This window comes from Nicotiana sylvestris, chromosome 5 (assembly GCF_000393655.2).
Source record: "Nicotiana sylvestris chromosome 5, ASM39365v2, whole genome shotgun sequence".
Lineage (NCBI taxonomy): Eukaryota > Viridiplantae > Streptophyta > Magnoliopsida > Solanales > Solanaceae > Nicotiana > Nicotiana sylvestris.
The window spans coordinates 81,616,200-81,638,138 of record NC_091061.1 but is presented as its reverse complement, the minus strand read 5'-3'; the positions used below and the strand labels follow the sequence as shown (position 1 = coordinate 81,638,138).

The 21,939-nt window shown below is 36.5% G+C and overlaps 2 protein-coding genes across 6 annotated transcripts; one reads left to right on the top strand and one right to left on the bottom strand.

The window, feature by feature from the left end:
* Window positions 1–2,148: 2,148 nt before the first annotated feature.
* LOC104244050 (protein DA1-related 2-like) lies at window positions 2,149–7,496 on the top strand. 4 transcript variants are annotated; one of them, XM_070174500.1, is made up of 14 exons: window positions 2,149–2,291; window positions 2,426–2,589; window positions 2,801–2,888; window positions 2,983–3,112; window positions 3,468–3,588; window positions 3,729–3,812; window positions 4,365–4,484; window positions 4,574–4,786; window positions 4,859–4,921; window positions 5,039–5,154; window positions 5,865–5,923; window positions 6,253–6,429; window positions 6,883–6,963; window positions 7,439–7,496. In XM_070174500.1, exons 1-13 carry the CDS (start codon window positions 2,246–2,248, stop codon window positions 6,903–6,905), a joined length of 1,404 nt encoding a protein of 467 aa, XP_070030601.1. In that variant the 5' UTR covers window positions 2,149–2,245; the 3' UTR covers window positions 6,906–6,963; window positions 7,439–7,496. The 4 variants fall into 4 exon arrangements, with proteins under 4 accessions (XP_070030601.1, XP_009797651.1, XP_009797653.1 ...); XM_009799349.2 differs by lacking the exons at window positions 6,883–6,963; window positions 7,439–7,496 and having other exon boundaries at window positions 6,253–6,869; XM_009799351.2 differs by lacking the exons at window positions 6,883–6,963; window positions 7,439–7,496 and having other exon boundaries at window positions 2,453–2,589; window positions 6,253–6,868.
* Window positions 7,081–8,327, bottom strand: LOC104244052 (ras-related protein Rab2BV-like). Of its 2 annotated transcripts, none has more exons than XM_009799352.2 (3): window positions 8,241–8,327; window positions 7,880–8,073; window positions 7,081–7,736 (listed from the first exon to the last, which is right to left on the bottom strand). In XM_009799352.2, the coding sequence occupies exons 2-3, from the start codon at window positions 8,042–8,044 to the stop codon at window positions 7,257–7,259; spliced, it is 645 nt and encodes a 214-aa protein (XP_009797654.1). In that variant the 5' UTR covers window positions 8,045–8,073; window positions 8,241–8,327; the 3' UTR covers window positions 7,081–7,256. The 2 variants fall into 2 exon arrangements, with proteins under 2 accessions (XP_009797654.1, XP_009797655.1); XM_009799353.2 differs by having other exon boundaries at window positions 7,880–8,095; window positions 8,241–8,306.
* Window positions 8,328–21,939: the final 13,612 nt, after the last annotated feature.

The following is a 21,939-nucleotide window of genomic DNA, read 5'->3' as shown; positions in this document are numbered from 1 at the left end:
AAGTTTTAAAAATATTTTATACATAAAAATAATTATTGTAATGTAATTTATAAATATAATTTAAACTCTTTAATAATTCTCTCTTTTAATGTATTATTTAAAGTTTGGACTTAGAACTTTTGAATGGTTAAATATGTTTTATAGCCCATAAAAGTTAGTAACTCAAATAAAGCCTAAAGGAAAATAAAATCAATACTAATGCTAACAAAAAAAATCAATTCAATATTAAAAATGACAATAGTATTGGATATTTTTTTTTAGTTTCACATTGATTTAGATAGTGAAAATGCATAACTCACTTTTAATATTATTTAGTCATATAACTAATACTTAGTAGTTATTAGTCGTACTTATTTTCACATGACTTAGTACTTTTAGATTATGTGTATTTTTTATTATGGCTTATTAATTAGCAATATTTATCTTATGCGATTTGTTGAGTATTTTAGTATAATTATGACTCATCTCATATTATTTTGTATTATTTTATTAGGTAATATCTTATATAATTTTATCCTCCTAGGACCTAAGAAATATTAGGCACAAATTATAAATTTTATGCTATGAAGATTTTGTAAGAAAAAACCTAGAAAAACTCTAGAAAATCGAAAAACTCGAGAAAAATCGTGATTGAAAAACCCGACTTTTGTTGGTTTGGTTTTGTTTATAAATTTAAAAATCTGAAACAATTGGTTTGGTTTGGTAATTGAAAAAATCGAACCAACCCGGCCTATGTACACCCCTAGTATTAACTATTCGGAGGAGGACCTTACCATGAGAACGGGGCCCCATCAACCCTTTGAAAGCTTGTGCCATGCGCGCTCGGAGTACGTCATCTTTTTGCAGATGCCCTTGATCCACTCCTTAAGCCGGGGGACCGCATTTGGAACCCGAAAAATAGGTGCACAACCACAAATATGAATGATAATGAAGAGAATGAAGAAAGATTAATACTTAAGGAGAGGCTGCACTTAATAGATGCATTCCACTTCTCGGGGAATAGCATGAACTCGGAAGGGATCAAGTCTTCGGTCTTTACCCGAACGAAGCGGCCCTGCCAGCCTCGGTCTCGATCTACGTCAATGCTCGAAAAGGGGGCTTTGCTGGCCCGTCGAGCGAGCTTGAGTAGTCCCTCTTGGAAAGTTCGGGGATTTTATAAGCGGAGTAGGTGGTCGATGGTGAATCCAAAAGCGTTGACAAACGACCTCACACGATCAACAAAGGGTCATGATATCCGTGCCCAATCGGATATCACAGCGTAGATCTCGGCCCATATCAGCCGCATATTAGTGATTAGCGAAAATGAAGATTTTTACTTTTCTTAGGATTGTACTTCGGGTAAAACTCCCCTACTATATAAAGGGGACGTTTATTATTCAATGGACAATCTGTAACACCCATACCAAGGCAATATACATCTGTTTTCTCTGTTATTCAAAGTTCTTACTTTTGCTCATAAGTCCTTCATAAGTGTTGGCCCGGAACCGAAGGTGGGCTTCTTCTTAAGCTTTCAACCGAGCCCGGATTCAATATCACTACTGGTTTGGTTGTTTATTTTATCTTTTATTTGCTTAACTAACGTCATCAATCATTTGTATTGAATTGATCCACATATTCTTAAAACCGTGTATAAATTCAATTGTTATACGTTTTTTTAGGGTAAACAGGTTGAATTACTAAACACTGTCATTTTATTATATTGTGATTAATTATTATTATTTTAATACAACTAACGAAACGACCCCTAAAATGATCACCAATTTGAGACCAAGGAGTAAGTTTAAAGAAAAGAAACCGCACTAGTAAAAAGCACATCCTTTTCCCCGGCATCCAACTTTCGAAAATGCTAACAGGAAGAAGAGACATTCTTGAATGCTGAGAATTTCATATATTTCATGTATATGGGTTCTCTTAAGGCTTCACTCATACTCCATTTCTGAGCCGTCCAAAATATAAACTGCATGTATATATGCCACTTCGTTTATCTTTGCCTTTCTCCTTCCCTTTCCATCACGATCCGCCTCAGCAGATTCTCCCCAGCCTTTATTTCTTTCTCCCAAGCCAAGAATCTCTTTCTCTCTCAATTATTCTCTTCTTTCTCTTATAACTTACGTACCCTTTTATCAATCATGCCATTCTTCTTCTCTCTCCTCCACCTTCTCTTCTGTTCCATTAATACATTACGTACCATTCTCTCTCTCTCTCTCTCTCTCTCTCTCTCTCAATACACACCTTAATTCTTCTCATGTCTTCTTCAAATATCAACCATTTTTCTCAGCCATGCATATATGGTAATGTTTCAAAAGTTCCTAGACTTGACTTTTTTGCTATTTACGTATACCCGTTTGAGTATACAATGAACCTTGGTTTATTTTTATGTGAAAAAAGTTGATCTTTGTTGTTGATATTCTTATGGGGTTTAAAGCAGGTCAGTTTGTTTCTTCATACGCAGAGAGAAAGTCAAAGGTTATGAAATGGCTGACTAAGATTTTCAAGGGTGGGTCATGTAATAGGGGATCTCCACGTGGACGTCAACCCCAGTTTCTAGAAGATGAAAATATGGTTTGGCGCGCTCCAGTCGGATCATTGGTAGGAGTAATTTTTTTAACTTTTCATTTTGAATTCAGGAATTTTGGCTGCTTCAGAAGTCAAATTCTACTAGTCATGACTCAATCTTTTGCTTTATCCTTATTTCTAACATCTGACTGATTTACTCATAGGAATTTTGTTCTGTCGTTTTAAATTGAATTTCATGCTCCTCTGATTGAATGTTTCTTAACGCAATTTTAAAGTTCATCAGGATGATCGCTCTAGGGCTAGTACAGAAAAAGAGGAACTAGACCAAAATGCAACTGCATTATCTTTGGCCGAAGATTTGAAAAGACCAGGTGGAAATTAAAAGTTTTTATTTGTATATAGAATCTATTTATATGACTAATTTCACTCTTTTGAGGTTAAGACTGAGAGTTGTGTGCTTTGCAGGATACAAATGGAGGACTGAGAATGATGAAGATGTAGGAAGTTCGCTTAACCATGACCTTACTTCATCGTCATATCCGCCTCCTTATGCTCCTTTATATGCACCTTGGCAATATAATCCCACAAGTTATAGGTAATTGGATTTTGTTGAGATATCCTCTTGTGCATTGTGTCATTTCAAATTCAGCTTAATTATAGCATTTATTTATCTATTTCATAGAAGGCTGCCTTTTAGAGTGGTAAATTCACGGGGCATCAAATTCAATATGTGTTACTGAGACAGTGTTGTCTGAAAATGGAAACTGTCGCATGCTAATACCTATTATAGATGAAAACTTCAATCTGTCTTTAGTTGAAAAATGGAGAATGAACAAAATTCAAATTTAAGACCTGAATTAATATGCACATCCAAACAAATTTTCGAAGGAGTATCTGTTGAAAACTACTGATTGTTTCGGATGAACATATAGCGCATTTATAATTTGCAGAATATGTAGTGGCTGCCATGGGGATATTGGCTCTGGCAATTATTTGGGATGCATGGGAACTTTCTTTCATCCAAATTGCTTTCGTTGTCGTGCTTGTGGTTATCCAATTACTGAATATGAGGTACATTCTTGTCCTTTGTCTCTAACTATCACTCAATCTTTCTCCCAAATGAAATTTGAATTAAACTTGTAATTTCAATTGACCTAATGGTTTTGAAACTTTTCTTGTGTTTAGCTCATTGGTTTCTTTGTTGATTCAAGTTTTCTTTGTCAGGGAACAATTATTATCACAAATCATGCTTCAGAGAAATGACTCACCCCAAATGTGAAGTTTGCTACCAATTTGTAAGGACATGGTGCTTCTTCATGTAGTTGGTTAACGGAAATTGCTCATCACAAATCCAATTTACATTTCAAGGTTTTAATCTTGACTGCATCTGCAGATATAAGCTTCTCCTGCATGTTCTGTTAGGATAATACTGATTCTTGCTCGTCAAACAGAAAAATGCATATACAGTACTGGCACATGATTGTTGAAGTGCCCGTAGAGTGTCATCGATCACTTGCTGTCATTATTATATCCATTGATGCATTCTGTTTTCGTCTTTGAGTAAAAGTGTTGTCTAGTTCACCATCCTAAAGAGATGTTTTACATAGATTATCTTTTGTCAAATTGTTCTGCAATACTTTTTGTCTGATTAGAAACCAGCTTATAGTGCCATTTTTTGTGTGTCACTAAAAATTGCATCCTATCTTTTGGTGAAGCAGTTTAAAGTATTGGAAATATTTCATGAAATTTGAAATATACTTACAGACAAATATTGAAAGGAGTACCATTTCTCACCTTATAATCCCTCATGCAGTAGTTTGTTTTACGATCCACCATTTCATTTTCAGATCCCAACAAATGCAGCAGGCTTGATTGAGTATAGGTGCCACCCGTTTTGGTCTCAGAAATATTGTCCTTCACATGAAAATGATGTCACAAAACGATGCTGTAGTTGTGAACGTCTGGAGGTATGGTTATCAGCTGAAATCAAACATGTTGGATCACCTATCGTTCAACTAATATGCTTCACGCTGATATTGTTCTTATCTTCTTTAAGCCATGGAATGCAAGATATATATCGCTTGGGGATGGTAGGAGCTTATGTTTGGAGTGCATGGAATCTGCTATCATGGATACCGGGGACTGTCAACCGCTTTACCATTCAATCAGAGACTATTATGAAGGCATGAACATGAAAATAGATCAGCAAGTTCCTATGCTTCTCGTTGAAAGACAAGCACTTAATGAAGCCATTGAAGGGGAAAAGCATGTAAGAGTGACTTCATAATGTAGTTTTTCTGTTCTTTAGTCTGGAAAATTTCTGACCGTAATTTTTTTGTAGGGTTTTCATCATATGCCTGAAACGAGAGGTCTATGCCTATCAGAAGAGCAGACAGTCACCAGTGTAAGCTCTTCATTTACTTGAAATCAATTTTCAATTTAGATTAGAACTGTCAAATCTATAGGTAACCTATTGAATCGTGCAATACGAGCTATGACATCTTATTGAACATATGTCCAGATACTCAAAAGGCCAAGAATGGGTGGTCGTGAAGTAGTAGGAATCAGAACACATCCTCAGAAGCTAACTAGAAAATGTGAAGTTACAGCTATTCTAGTGTTGTTTGGTCTCCCAAGGTAACTTTCATTGTGTTAATTACTTTCAGTTTATTTTATTCTAACATAATTCTCAAAAGAGCGAAAAGTGTTACGTGGAATGTGGCGAACCCTCCTCTCCAAACAAGACGAGAGGAGAAGGAATCAACTCAAAGGATAAGGAATTAAAGAAAGCAAACTTATTATGACATTCAACTAACTTTTTCAATTCAACGTCTATTAAGGCAGCTTTCCCTCTTCACACAAATATACCTACAAAGTGTCAATATTAATTCCATTTCTCTATTCCAATGTGAACATACACCAATTTAAACATTATAGGCTCTAAAAAAGAGGAGGTCTAGTTTCCAAATAACAACAGCCACAACTACGCCTTAGTCCTGAACAAGTTGGGTTTGCCTATATGAGATAGAGTTTCTAAATGAATAACAAGAATGTCTTTAATGTGTTTTATCATGTATCGAGTTAGTGTTCTTCTAGAAGCAGAGCGAAAATGTAAATAATCTACATTTTAAAGGGATGACGAGAAAGAAGAGTTCATATGTGAGAAAAGAAATCACTCCTAAATAACCAGTCAAGTGAAACAGACACACTGTTCTTGCGGTATTCCTGGCATATCCTATTGACAATGTTTTTGTTTTGTATATTTGTAACCCTTGTTTAACAGTGAAGATGCTTTCTGAAAAGATTATGTAAGGCCAGATGGACTGACTATAATTCTTTATCTGCAGACTACTTACTGGTGCCATTCTTGCTCATGAACTGATGCATGCGTGGTTACGTCTAAAAGGTAATTTTGATCCTGGCTTTCTATCTGCATGGGCTTGCAGCAAACTCTGGAGATGTATATAATCTTCATCTTCAAGAAAATAAAGATAAAAAGATAGCCGGATGCTTCATCATCAAACTCTCATGATGCTTGATACCAGCTAATCATTAGAGCGGGTTCTATGAGTTCAACTAAACTAATTGCTTTTGGCTCTATATATGTGCAAAAAACATTTAAAACATGTAATACATAAAATGAATGTGATCTCATTCATTCTGAATCCACTAACTCTAGATTCTGGATTCGCCTCTGCAGCTAATATAAGTTTGAACCTGATCACTTATTTGCAGGATTCCGTAATCTCAGCCTTGAGGTAGAAGAAGGAATATGCCAAATGCTTTCCTACATGTGGCTGGAATCAGAGGTAATGCCTGTATCGAGAGATATGCCATCCACGTCAACTGCTTCATCCTCGTCATTGTCATCATCCAAGAAAGGTGTTAAGTCTGGAGTAGAGAATAAGCTGGGTGAGTTTTTCATGCACCAGATTGCCCATGATACTTCTCCAGCATATGGTGGAGGATTTAGAGCTGCTAACGAAGCCGTGAATAAGTATGGTTTAAGACGTACATTGGATCACATTTACCTCACAGGAAATTTTCCTTTATGATACCATCATTGTAACATCTCTGGCCGTGGCTGTTGATGGTCTCGTCTGCTGTATGGCAATTCAGAAGTCATTGAATCTGACTGCTCATTGATCTTGCAAAGCTGGATTTGCTCCCCTCATTTTTTATGGGATTCATCTGTGGATGCTCAGTCCCAAAGAGAATTATATGCCACAATGAAAAATAGAAGAAAATGTAACATTTATCGGAGACTGCTGCACTTTAACTGCAATAAAAATTGAATTTGAATGCTCCAGAAATGTTTCCTACTTTCCTGCAAATATTGTTCTAAATTGAAATCCTACTTTGCAGCAAGCCAGGCGCCAGATTCATAAGAAACACTTCGTAATTGTCCTTAAAAAGCTTTTACGCTCTGCATGATGTCAATAAGATGTAAGTAATTCATTTGTTTTACTTTTTGAGTGAAATACTAGAAATATTGACCCTATTGAAACACAGGATTAAGAAGCAACCAAAAACTGATTGCTTGTCCATCAGGACCTTCACTTGAGTTATAAGCTACTACAGCAAAAATCTTTCATACTTCAGAATGTCAAAAAGTATTACAAAAAGTTTACCTGTGTTTAATTACAAGTAATTTTATGCAGCATAAGATTCCTATATGTCATTCCTCAATTCAACTCTTACACATATAAATCTACTCTTAAATAATACAATCCCAGTTTTTAGTTAGAACAACATGGTCTCTTGTTGGAGTTGCCAGAATTCTCTCCAACCTTAATGACAGTTCCTTGACCAGGAATAGCACCTGCCTCTTGAGCTGCTAAAGCTTTCCTGCTCATTATCTGATAAATATCCAACAAAATCGTCTGGAACGCCCTCTCAACATTTAAAGCTTCCAATGCAGAGGTTTCAAGAAATGACAAGCCTTCTTTCTCGGCCAAGAGCCTTGCGTCTTGCTCTGGTACAGCTCGAAGATGGTTCAAATCCGACTTGTTTCCAGCCATCATTATGACAATGTTGGAGTCAGCATGGTCCCTGAGCTCACGAAGCCATCGGTGCACGTTTTCAAAAGTTTGTCTTTTTGTTATATCATAAACTAAAAGTGCTCCCACGGCTCCTCTGTAATAAGCACTTGTTATTGCTCTATACCTTTCTTGCCCTGCTGTGTCCCATATTTGTGCCTTTACTGTCTTGCCTTCTACCTGCGCCATGCAATGCACGTTTTTATTAATTAAGCATAATTGTGGTAGACTAATTAGCAAAATATAATTGCACATAATCATATCTTAATCCATGAAATACAAGGTTCAGAAATGCATGGAACTTGGGAGAATTGGAAACTAACCTGAAGTGTCCTAGTTGCAAATTCGACGCCAATGGTGGATTTAGACTCCAAACAGAATTCATTTCGCGTAAATCTGGAAAGAATGTTAGATTTTCCGACACCTGAATCTCCAATCAATACAATCTTGAATAAATAATCGTACTCATGATCCACCTTGTACGCCATTTCTACTTCCCTCTAGGCACCACATTCACCTATCAAAGTAAATGTTCATATCTGGATGACAGTATTTACACAACACTATCATCGCTATGATCTTAAGAAGCCAAAGGAATTTTCAAACAGGAATCACCAAATTTTGCCATTCTAACGTCAAGACTAGAAAAAAAAATTCAACAGAAAGAGGAGAAAGAAAACTCACCAAGGTTATAGGTTAAATTGTCCACAAAAAATACAACTTTCAAATAATCAGAACTGCTAAGCACCCTTGGTTTTGAAAAGAAAGAGCAGGAGATCAAAACTTCTGTAAATGTCCTGAATCCAAATGAATAAAAATATTGCCGAACAAACAGGAACTTGAATGGCTATAACCAATACATCTTCCCACGTCGTATTATTAATCTTCCCTTTTGGGCTCAAATATTTCTTCTTTCTTCTATTTTCTTGGTTGAATATCCACAAGACTAACCAACATTCATTCTCTTCAAAAAAATTAAAAAATATAATTTTCGTTGTGAATACTCATTATTTTCAGAAAATATGTATCATGACCCAAATTCCCAACTAAGCTGACACTGAATAATAATAAGACTAACATAAAACAACATAACGAGTCTAAGCCAAAACATCCATCTAATAACTTTTTAGGACGGGTGTCACTGAGTGCATGAGTATCTAAGGATTTACTAAATACAGCGTGTGAAATGATAAATGATATTCTTTGACACAAATAAACAGTAATAGGAAAAATGGAAAGATGACTTCAAGGCTTGCGGAGTGCAGCACTACCTCCGGTCTCCTCAAATCAACAAGCTAGTTAGCTCTCTGAGCACCACTAGATCCAATGCCAGAAAAATATGCACAAGTGAATAAGTATAGTATGAGTACAACCGACCCTATGTACTCAGTAAGTAGCAAACCTAACTCCGCCGAAGTGGTGACGAGGCTAAAACAAGATACATACTCTATAAACCTGTCCAGTTCAATAACTAGAGAAATAACAAGAGATATATTACAAGTAAGACAACAAGTGAAATAATAAGTAAGATAACAAGTAATATAATATGAGAATTAATGAGTGAGATAACAAGAGAGTAATAGCAAGAAAAAATATGAGGAATAGTAAAGAATCAACTAAGGGAAACAATGATCGTATCTTCTCAAATAACACAATCAAGCCTTTCACAATAACTCAAGTCTGAGAGAATGAACAATATCCGTGAAACAACATAGCCAAGTCCTCGAATCTGCATAAATGAAGCAAGGAGTAAAAGATAAAAAAGCAAATATCATGACAATACCCTTTGTGCATTTATCTCTCATCTTCACTAGCATAGAAACACCCTTCGTGCATATGTATTAACACTCTTCCTCATCAAGCACGGAAACACCCTTCGAGCAATAATAATAATAATAGAAATTTCAAGAAGCACAAAAACACCCTTTGTGAAATAGCAATAATATTAAGAAGCACGAAAATACCGTTTGTGCATAATCACTCTTCCTCACAAGCACAGAAACACCCTTCATGCAATTCACTATTCCTCATCAAGCATATATACAAAATAATACCAAGCAAGGTAGGAAGCATAACAACATCATAAAGAGTGATTAAGTATAACACACCACATGAGAGATAACCATCACTTTTGCATCAAAAGCCGAGCCAACATCGCAAGAAACATAATATCAAAATGTCTCAACAAATCCAAAATGTAACTATTAGCACAAATACGAATAATCAAGAAGTTCCACGAACCATACAGAGCAAATAAGAAGTAATATATGAAGCAACAAGTCATGAATAAGGCTAACTCTACCCGCATGCTTAATCCATGACAAACGCATATATACTCGTCACTTTGCATATACACCAACCTGAACACATAAAGCACGTAGCAAAGACTCAACTACAACCTAATTTCCTCAAATCACGGTTAACCAAGACACTTACCTCTTTCCGGAACAAGTCAACGCTCCAAGGTTGACGATTCTAATAGGTTTGTGTGATGATTTTGGACTTGTACGTACGTTTGGTTTGGGTCCGGGGTGATCCCATGTAATTTTAGTGCTTCTAGTCAAAAGTTGGAAATTTGAGTTTATAAGTTTTTGAAATTCTTGCGTTTTGATACTTGATTCTTGATTTTTGATGTTATTTTGATGTTTTAAGATTACGAGCGAGTTTGTGTAATAATTTTTTGAATGTTTTGGAATAGGGTCGGGGGGAGGGGCGCTCGGGTGAGTTTTGATTTCAGACTATTTTGGTAAGTCTTGCAATTGCTAGTGGTGTTGTTGCCTCAATTGTGACAATTTACAAATATGAGGTTCGCAATTGCAAATATCACCTTGCATTTGCGAGGCTTGGTAAGGGGAGCTTCGAAATTCCGAAGCTTGGATCGCATTTACAATGTCTGCAATTGCGACATACATGTCACACGCGCGACATCAGTAGTCCTTCGCAATTGCGAACACTTGTTCCCTTTTGCGAGATTACAAACAAGAGTTTGCAATTACGATATTTGAAGTTGCGTTAAAAGGGAAGGATTCCGATATTAGCCCATTCCATTTTTCGAGATTTAGACTTTGTTAGGTGGCGATTTTAGAGAGAATTTTCTTCCCAACTTCAAGATTCGTGATTTTAACATTGTTTTGATTAATTTTCGTTATTCCCCCTAGATCTTCATCCCTAAATCTAGGATTTTAAAGTGTAAAAATTTGGCTTTTTTGATTTGAAGTTTGAACTAATGAATACTAATTTTGGGGATTTTGACCTCAATTTGAGATTGGATCTTGAAATTAATTATATATTTAGACTCGTGAGGTTATGGGTCATCGAAATTTGGTCTCAATTTTAGATTGGACCATGTGCTCCTGCGTTTTTTTGTTGAATTTTGGGATTTCATCTAAGACCGAACCTTTATTGACTAGGATATTTTCTAGCATTGTTTGACTTTCTTAGATGATATTTGACTAAGTTTTGATCTTTTTAAGGAGTATTTCTAAGGGAAGCAGTATTTGGTTGTTGAACTTGTTTTAGAATGAGGTAAGTGTCTTGCCTATCTTTGGTTGAGGAATTTTTTTCTAATAAATGATATTGTTTGGTACATGGGGGGAGAGGGGATGATGCATATGCGAGGTAACAAGCGTATATGCATGTGCCAGGGTTATTCATACTCAGGATAGATTATAGACTTCTTGTGCCTTGTTGAACTTTGTGATATTCTTGACTTATGCTTCATTTGCTTCAATGACTAAATGAGTATAATTATCTATGCTAGAAATCATGTTTAAACATATGACAACTTAAAAGAATATGATGGGCTATTCTTGAAGTTGTGATATACTTGATTTGATTGTAATCGTGCTTTATATTAGGAACACATGTCCATACCTGCCATATTTGTGCTACTTGATCCTTATTCATGTTGAGATTATTTTCAGACTCTGTTGCGATATTTGGACAAGGCGACTCTTGAATTGTTAGTTTGTAGTTGTACGATGGTTATGCTTATCTCTCATATATTGTAATATTCTTACTCATCCCTCTTGATTGTATTTATGCATCCTACCTTGCTTAGTACTGATATACATATTGTAAGGATGAGTGATATTGCACGACGGGTCCTTCCGTGCAGGTGAGGATGAGTGATATTGCACGACTGATGTTTTCGTGCAGGCCGGGATGAGTGATATTAGTATGACATGTGTTTCCATGCGATTTGATATGATATTGGTATAACAAGTGTTTATGTACCTATGAGGATAAGAGTTCTTGGAACGACAAGTGTTTATGTGCAAGCGAGGACGAGCAACATGTATTGTATTATATTTATCATGAGTTCATAGTACAATGGATGTTTCCGTGCAAGTGAGGACGAGGGACATGCCTTGTATTGTATTTATCTTTCCCTCATATGCACGTATATATATTCTACCTTAATTGCTAAGTTATCGTGTGAATGTTGCCTTTTTGCTGTTGTTAATTATGTGCCACCCACTGTTGTAAAAGGCATTTTCAGGGCGAGCCCTGGGGCGAGGCACATACAAAATGTCCCGAGGTGATAGTGTGTGCGAAAGTATCAAGAGGCGTACACGCAACAATTTGAGGCGTACGCCCAGGCGTTCAGTGACGCGATATTCACTAAGCTATCTATCGGCAATTTTACTTTCTTACGAAAGGGATGATATGCAATGGGGAATAGATTGTTTGGTATGTTCGGTTAGGTATTGGGGCACTAGAATGGAGTGGCTGACTTTCAAAATGTGGTTCTAGTAAGTTTGAGCTTCGGGATGTGATGCGTGAAGATTAATCGGACCCTTTGCTTGGTTGGGAGTTGTGATTAACATGGAGTTATGGCGAAGACTTAGGGCACTTCTGTATCATCGTTGAGGGAATCTAGAGCGATTGAAGAAAATGGATCAGATGACATTAGCTTGGGCCAACACGACAATAGCATTGGTCGGTTTCATCGGTATGATCGAGTAGTTGGTCACTTTTATGGTTGGATTGGTTGATTTAGAGGGATTTTATTATGATGGATTTCTTATGTGCAAATGAGTTTTGAAGAGATCCCGATGGTTTTGACCATGACGTTTAGGTTGATGCCTTCTATGGGAATGGAAAGTTCATTACGAGTTGTTATTTTCTTGTCACGACCCAAAATTTCACCAAAGGGGTCGTGATAGCACCTAGTCTCTCAGAATAGGTAAGCCTATCACTTAATAACATTAAGTCAATAAAACATGATATAACAAGATAGAGTTTAGTACAAAAGTGAAAATAGAGTTAACACAAGCCGAAATGGCTATACTAAATATATCACCCCAGAACTAGGTAGTACAAAGTCATGATCTCTAACTGAATACATACGGAATACTCAAAAGACAACACTGTTCGAATGTAAAATTAACAGTATCTACATAAAGGATTAGACTCCTAGGGACTACGACAACATGCAACTCTAGCTTGAATCCTCACGGTTGATGCAAGCTCTCACTCTCAAGGCCCGCTGCCTCCAACACTTGGATATGCACAAAAATGTGTAGAATTGTAGTATGGATACACCATGATTGGTACCCAGTAAGTATCAATACTAACCTCGATAAAGTAGTGGCAAAGTTCAAGTCATATTATACTTACTAGTCAAATAACTTGTGTAAAGTATCGATAACTGGAAACATAATGTGCAATGGAAAATAACATCAACAATAATGTTAGAACATGCGATAACAACTCGACAAAAAAGAATCCACCTTTGTCGACAAATAATCAATTAAAAGTGGGAGCATATGATAGTATGTCAAATTTGACTAACAACTCATTAAAAATGCAAGACGGAATTTTAAGAGACATATATGTGATCAAGATATCAATCCCGTTTTAACACATAAACAACATCAAGAGAAACATACCCAAATCATCATATAACAACATCAATAATGCCACCCTTATTCCGTTGCATGTGCAAGTAACAATAAATGCCCTCCTTATTTCGCTAGATGCGCTTATCACCACCCCTATTTCGTTACGTGGGCAACCTGAGAAAATGTCACCCTTATTTCACCCCACGTGCACAACAATAATCACAATCACACAATAAAGACCTCGTGCCAACACCCAATCAATCTGCTTAACATGTCCACTTGTGCCACAATTATCACAAAATAACAAGGCCAAAATTGTATCAAAAATATAAGCTCATAATTTATCAACAAGGTGAACAAGGGCATGAAAATAGTACAATACGGATGGGTGTTTAACATATAACACATTATTACCGCTAAAATAATTGTAGTGATCATGTTCACGTAGCCACAAAAAGATTAAGCATATTTCATATAAAATACATCCTTAAATTAAGGCTTAATAATAACCTAAGGTCTAATCCGGTCATAAGCCACAAATAGTACCATGTACACGCTCGTCACCTCGTGTACACGCCTCTTTTCACATAACACAAATAAATAATTAAAGACCAAATACTATGGAGTATTCTCCCACATGAGGTTAGGAAAGATACTTACCTCAAACAAGCTAAATTAATTGTCACGCCCTGACCTCGGGGAGCGCGACCGGCGCTCAATAGAGTTACCTTAGTCGAGCAAGCCTGCACAATGCCATCTAACCAACTCACCCAAGAATAAAGAGAAGAATACATTTCATTAATTAGGCAGTGAGAGGTCATGTGAATAACACCAGTTTATTTCTATTAGTTACATTATTAACAAGTCTCCAAAATAGTAAACTATACATCCGTAGTTAAAGTGGAACATATGATACAATTACAACAAGTTTAGTTCAACCTTCCCAAAATAAGATACTAACCACACTACGTCTACGGAGCCTCTAACAGAACAAAAAGAGTGCTAAAACGGTGCAGGCAACAAGGCCCTAGCTATACCTCAAAATGGTATGTACAAAGGATAAGATATACATGAACCCCGAAGTGAAGTGGAGGTCACCAAGCTAGCTGAGGAGAGGGTATGCTGCTATCACGGATCAACACCACTTGCTATGGAACCACATGCATCCATTAAAGATGCAGCGTCCCCGACAAAAGCGATTTTAATACCCGTGGAATAGTACTAGCATGCAAAACTAAACACCCTTTCAATAGAATGAGTAAAATTAAACAGAGGAAATATGAAATCATTAAGAGGCTCACACGACATCAAGGTGTCAAGTTAAGGGAAAGGTAAATTTCAAACAAGTTCAACATTTTAAGTTGGGAGGCCTTTAGCACCGATACACCATCGTGTTTTTAGCACGGATGTCGATCTCATCCTGATCGGCTAAGCCGTCTTACCCTGAGACATCCACTCACAATACCACCATGTGTGCGACATGACATCCGATCTCAGCCCGATTGCCTAAGACGTATCACCATAATATCGTGTGGGTCGACATCACATCTTGCTAGATTTAATCTCATCCCATTCAACGGGAGACATATCAACACATCACTCTCATCACATATAAGGGGAAAAAACCTCAACACATTAACACGGGGATTTACCCTTCAATCACTCCTACATCGGCACGTGTAGTTTTGGGGTTAAGTTATTTTGACCTACCCTTCCTCAGTGACTAAACGATACTCCCCAAAGCAATTTTTTATTTAAAGGGATTTACCACTCATTTCATATTATTTTACATATCATTCATTTCATTGGCACCAATGGCCATGACACAATATCATTCTTGACACCAATGGCCATGACACAATATCATTCTTGGGACGTTAGCAGCACATCATATTTCATGCTCTTTTCTTTCACTTTAAAATATCATCATGTATAATCAACAACGAGACTTTTAAATTAAGACTTTAAACACACATTGAGCAGTTTAGGGGCCAAGACACATGTGATTTCTTACACAATTTGACATGATAGCTTTCATTAGAATCACGTTTTTAAACCAATCATATTAGCACACAACCCATACTTAAACCACATCCTCAAATAGTAACTCAACACAACAAGAACCTTTGGAACACATATTGAACGCATATTTATTTGAACATAGGGCTTATTCAGATTAATCAATTACAATGAGCAACACGGGGCTTACAAGTCATTATGGGGTTCAATTCTAAAAGAGGAGTTTAGCCAACATACCTCACTTTGAGATTTCCTTAATTCACTATACAATTCCGGAATCCTAGAAACTTTGATCTATTTAGAGATATAATAAAATTGAACATAAATTAGGAAGGAGTTCATAATTCTAGCTTATTTGAGCATTTTATCAAACACTAGGTGGCCATTGTGATCTCAAGGTGCTCCTATGGTGGATTCCTCTATTTCATTAGCAATTGAACTCAACAATCTTTTCACAACCCTAGATAGTACATGCATGCATAATAAACCATTCCCACACCCAAGAATTGTTTGGCTCATTACCTATTTTCAGTTAAATCTCGATATTGAAGGCTAGGGAGTTGAATCTTACCTTTTGGTTGAAGACCTTGTGAGATACCCTAGAGAAATCTTCAAGGTTTGAGCAAAGTTTGATGAACAAATGACTTAGAATTCCTCTTCTCACTCTAGACCACCTTCCTCTCTCTCTCTAAAATATAAGTTTTAACCTTCTAAAATGATCTCTAAGTTTGTTTTATAAGAATGGGGTCAGGTTTATAAAACCAAAAAAATGAAGCCCCAACGCATAAAGCTTTTACGGTCCGCAAAATGGGCCACATAATGGCCCTCCGAAACTGGGCATTTTCTACTCCACTCTGCGACCAGTCTGTAGTCCGCAGACGAATTCTACGGTCGCATAATGCACTGCAAAACATCTCTCTGGAAATTTTCAATGTTGGATTAGCGATGGATTGTGCGGCCTGTGAAATGATTATGCGGCCACAAAATGGACCGCATATTGGTCCTAACATTTTGCTCAGGTTTCTACTCCTCCGCGGCAGATCTGTGGTACGCAGATCAGTTCTACGATTATAGAATTGGCCGCTGCAGAACATCTCTCCGGAAATTTTCAATGTTGAATTTGCGATGGATTGTGCGGCCCGCGAAATGATTATGTGGCCGCAAATTGTTTCGCATATTGGTCCTAACATTTTGCTCAAGTTTCTGCTCCACTCCACGGCAGATCTGCGGTTTGCAGATCAGTTCAGCGATCATAGAATTGGCCGCACAAATGCCCTGCAGTTCCAAAAAATTTTCTTCAATTCCCAAACGCACTGTTAAGCCTTAAATGTCCCCGCCGCGGAGAGCTTGCGAGCCGCGAAGAATCTCTACAATCATTGACGTTGTGAGTATGTGATTTTTGCCCTATATGAAATACTCCTATGAAATCCCAAAAAAATAGATTTTTCTGTTAATTATTTGCCATTTTAGGAATTTTTGTAGAATTTTATTATTTGTTTGCATTTCTGTGCATGTTTAATTTTTATTTAAATCATAAAAAAATACCAAAAATATCATGCATTGCATTTAGGCTTTATTTTTACATCTTTTAGGATTAATCAATAATTATTAGTTTTATAAAATAAAAATCACAAAAATGCTTCATTTCTTTATACTTTTTCCTTTTATTTTTAGATTATTGTTTTTTCTCTTTTAAATTAGGATTAAGTAGCTTTTATAATTTTTGTAACTAGTTAATTAGTTTAATTTCACATTGTTAGATAATTTAGGATTTTTAATTAAAAGAAAAGAAAAGAAATTGGAAATAGAATAAGAAATTGAAGAAAGGGGCCTAATTAGATAGTGAGCTAATTCCTATACTCAAATCAGCCCAAATTCCCCCCCTCTCCAAAACCAACCGACCCAGTTCCCCTTACCCAGCCCAATCTCGGATAGGTTTTTAAACGACATTGTTTTGCTTCAGCTAATCCCGTCTGTTGATCACTTGAGATCTAACGGTTGGGAACTGGAGACCTTCCCCATTTAAAAGTGTCTGAAAGAGCACCCCCAAACCCTCGAGTCCTCTTCAGTTCTTCATCCCCTCCATCTCCAAGTAAACCCTAACCACTAAAAATCGTATTCCGGCGGTGCCACGTAAATCACTGCCTTAAGCATCTCCAAATTAGCACAAATCTTCACCAGACAATCACCAGGCTCCTCAAACCCAAAGCCCCCAACAATTTCCCCTAATGACTCTTGGAACTCGTCGAATCTCGGATCTAGGTTTTGACCTAGTTTCTGCATTCTGGGGTTTTTCTCGAAGGTTTTGCTCGTTTGGATAGAAGTTTGCCCAACTAGGTTACTCTAGACCGGAGTAGCCATTTGGGTCAACTTCGAGCCTTTCGAAGCATTTTGAAGATCGGCCAGTCTTTCGCCTCGTTTTTCTCGATCATTTTTGTTAAATTCAATCGGTAAATCTTGGCTCCTTACTCTTTGTTTCTTTTTATGTTGTTTATGTTTTCTCTTCTTCTTTCTTTCTTTCTCTTCTTCTCCATCGATTTTGTTTGCATGGTAGTTTATAGCACTTATTAAGAGGGTTTCATTCATTTTTTAATTAGGCAGTTGTTAAATCATTGTTAACATGTTTTAAGTTCTTGATTAATTACAATTTATTTTAGGGTAAATTAGAATAAGCTCGATTAGTTGTTTTAGGTTAAGTCAAATAAGCTAATTAGTCGATTGAAGTTCGATTCTGATTGCACCATTTTTCTTTTTCCCCTTTACTTGAGTGTCTGATTCTGGCTGAAAAAATGGTGTTCAGCCCAGGCCTGAGTCTAGTTGTTACACTTGGGCCTGTTTGAAGCCATTTAGCCACGGTTTGGGCATGTTGGCCAGGGCAATTGGCCCAAAATCTAAGGAGAGTGTTCTAGAAAAGGATACAACTGCCTAGACTTGATATGGAAATATCTAAATATGGACAGCTGTCCCAGAGCTGCTCAGTTTTCAGTTATGGAAAGATTCCTTTCCTGAAAGCTGTGGGGTTTTTAGATAAATAACAGGTTTAAATCTTAGGGTAAAAAGTGAACAAAAATAAAATGAGGGAGGGGTAACAGTAAAAGAATAATCAAACTCTGCTGCCTTAAAACCTTTCTATAAGAAGCTCACTTTCCTAAATTTTAGGATGGGGATCAGAACATAAAAAATAGAAAAAACGGCAGAAAAATTTTCTTTCTATAGTCTGAAATTGGTTTTCTCTCTTGAAAAAAGTTTGGAAGTGGTATTTTTTTGGGAAATGTTTAAACTTCTAAGCTGAAATGAAGCTGGACTTTGAGGCTGTTTGAGTTGGGTTTTTATTGTTGTTCACTGCTGCTGATCTCCTTTATTATTCATTCAGTTGATACCAATATTTTTTTTCCCTTTTGCTGTATCCAGGTACCTTCATAAAAGCAAATGTGGTTATAACATTCTGGCTGGAAAGTGAAAAGCTCCAGATCCATTTTTGTTCAAATGTTTTCTCTTTGTTTCTTCCTTTCCTTGTAGTTTTCTTCCATTTGTTTGAGCTGTTGGTCTTTAAATTTGATGTTCACTGTTGTGTAGTTTAGTCCTGATGTTTGGTTTGAAAGACAGAGTAGGATTAGTATTTCATGTGTTTTTTTTGAATAAATGGTTTACTGCATGAAAAATTGTAATATCTGGGGACTTTGTTAGACTTATGTTGAGTTAAATGCATTTAGTTAAGTCATGATAAGCATTAGTGCTATTCAATGTTAGGATAATGCATGATGATTTAATATTGGAATTTATTAGATGCTGAATCATTCTTATATTTGTTTAAAGTTAGTTAGTAAATGTATCATATTTTTACTATTGAATAGATCATTAAAAACTGATCTTATAATTTGGCATCCATATACTTAATATTCAAAATTGCTGGGTTTGGTCATAAGTTATTTAGAAGGTTTTAAGCCTAAAAGGGCCTTAATGTTGAAGGCCCTCTTCGTTGGAGGCTATTGGGACAAACTTGGGCCCATATCAGGCTGTCCGTTTTGAACCTGGACTCAGTGTTGTCTCATTGCTTCTTCTCCTCATTTTTTTGGGCTCAATTCCAAGCCTTTTTAGGTTTAGCAGTTCCAATTTATTGAGTTTTATCGTATTTGATACAATGAAAATGTTTCTGTTTATAACAATTAAAGTTTTGGGTCTTAGGTCCAGTGTTTGACCCTTGAAATTATGTTAGCCATCTTGTCCTCGTTGCTGGGCTTGATGCTTAACCTAGTTTCTCCTGTTTTCCTTTTTGAGACTTTTAAATAATTTTGGGCCTGTTGCTGGCCCAGAATTTCTTTAAATAAATAATTACCTAGTATACCACCTAAAACATGCTTATAATTAGCAGGGTTAATTTGAACTTCACTTGTGCTAAGCCTGAAACACCTTAGGCCTAATTAAGTGTAACCCTTTAAAATGATTGGAGGCGTGCCATCTCTCGTTAAAATTACCCATGGCCCTCTTATTAGTAATACAAAATTTAGAAGTGATTAATTCTTTAAATACCCGTAGCTTGTTTTAGGCGTGCTATTAAATTATTACAACTACGGGTACGGTTTCCGTGACGTGGTTGTGATAACTAGTTTTAAATTAGATTAAAATAGGAGCACCTTTAGTTTGCCTTTAAAATATAAAACCCTTTTTCTTAAAATAATTTGAGGTGGGCCGTAAATCCCCTTAACCCATGACCCTCATGAAATTAATTCAAGAGTTAATCCTTGTAAAAATTGAGGCGTGCCATCAATTAAACTCTCCATGGCCCTCATAAATGTTGTTATTATTTTGAACCTTCGTAGTTGCTTTAGGCACATTCTTTAAATAATTCATCATAGCTACAGGTACGGTTCCCGTGACGTAGTTGTGATTTTTAATTACTAAATCCGAGTGTACATTTCATATGACCCAATTCTCAACAATGTTAAATAAAGCGTGTTGTGAATTACGGGTGCATTTCATGTAGCGTGGTTTACGATGTGTTTTAAATGACATTGAATCTTCCTAAAAAGGGTTTAAAATAAATAAAAGCGGTTATAAAGTTGAAAATGCACAATAAGTTTAAAACATGTAGTAAATCAGATAATATGCCAATATTAATAGTTTAAGCGACCGTGCTACAACCACGGAACCCGGGAATGCCTAACACCTTCTTCCGGGTTAACAAAATTCTTTACTTAGAATTTCTGGTTCGCATGCTTTTAAAATAAAGTCGAAATTTCCTCGATTTGGGATTTTAAAATAAATCGGTGACTTGGGACACCAAATAAACTATTCCAAGTGGCGACTCTAAAAATTAAATAAAATAATCCCATTTCGAATAATGTCACTTTAATTGGAAAAACTCCCTTATATACCCCCTCGGGCGGGTAAAAAGGAAGTGTGACAGCTCTGACGACTCTGTTGGGGATCATTAACCCAGAACTTTTGGTTCAGGGTTCAAGAATTCGAGCTTAGAATAACTATTATACTTGGCTTTATTTATTATCTGATTTTTACGTGTTTGAGCCTAATGTGCTAAATGTCGCTTTCTACCGCTTTGATATTGCTTGAACTATATATAAACTGTTACGAAACCCTCTTCTCTCTAACTCTTCTAAATCATCTGGGAAGTGTGCACTTCGTGTGACTTATCTTCTATTAGAGTCATATCCCAATTTTAAAACGAGGTTCGGACAAGTTGCAAAGCCGGTGAAGCTTCTGTATCCCCGTTACGCTGCCCCCCCGGCTCGAGCTGTCCGCTCGGGTAAGACAGGTTTAGAACAATACACTCAAGTTTTTAAACCTAGAATAACATAGCCTCATGCCGGATCCCTAGTAGGAACGTTTGTTTGCATCACGTGCATCTGACTTTGGGGACTCAACACAAGGGTTGGGTCCGTCTAGGACAGGTGTACCCGAAATTAAAAAGACCATCCTGATGCATCTTGCGTGCTACTTGCGCATCTGTTTGTTTCGGCTTGCATGTTGACCGACTTCTAGAATAGGGAAAGAAAATCAAAAAAAAGAAAAGAAAAAGAAAAAGAAAACCAGAGTGAGCTAGGAAAGAGAAAATTCACCAGGTTCTGACAAATCCAAATATTTGAAAAATCCTGAAACTCTGCAGAAATTCTGAAAAAGAAAAAGTCATTTCAAAATGAGCCAAAATTTTCAAGTGTCATGTTTCCCCTGTTCCGTCAAAACTGACCGAACTACGTGGATCTGATTCTCACCGGAGGTGAGATACATAGGCAAACCTCATCGGTTCCGACCCCAATTTTCAAAAATCCAAAAATATTTTTCTTTAGAAATCTTTCCTTAGAAAATTCAAAACCAAAAAGAAGGAAGTTTTTAAAACTCAAAAAAGTAGTTTCCTTCTTTCTGGAGTATTTCATACGGGTTTTCTTTGTTTTGAAGTATTTTTCCAAAAAATTTTAAAAAAAAGAATCAAAAAAAAAATATTCTTTTCCTTCTTTAAAAGTATTTCTTTCGTAAATGTCAAACAAAAAAAAGTTGAAAAA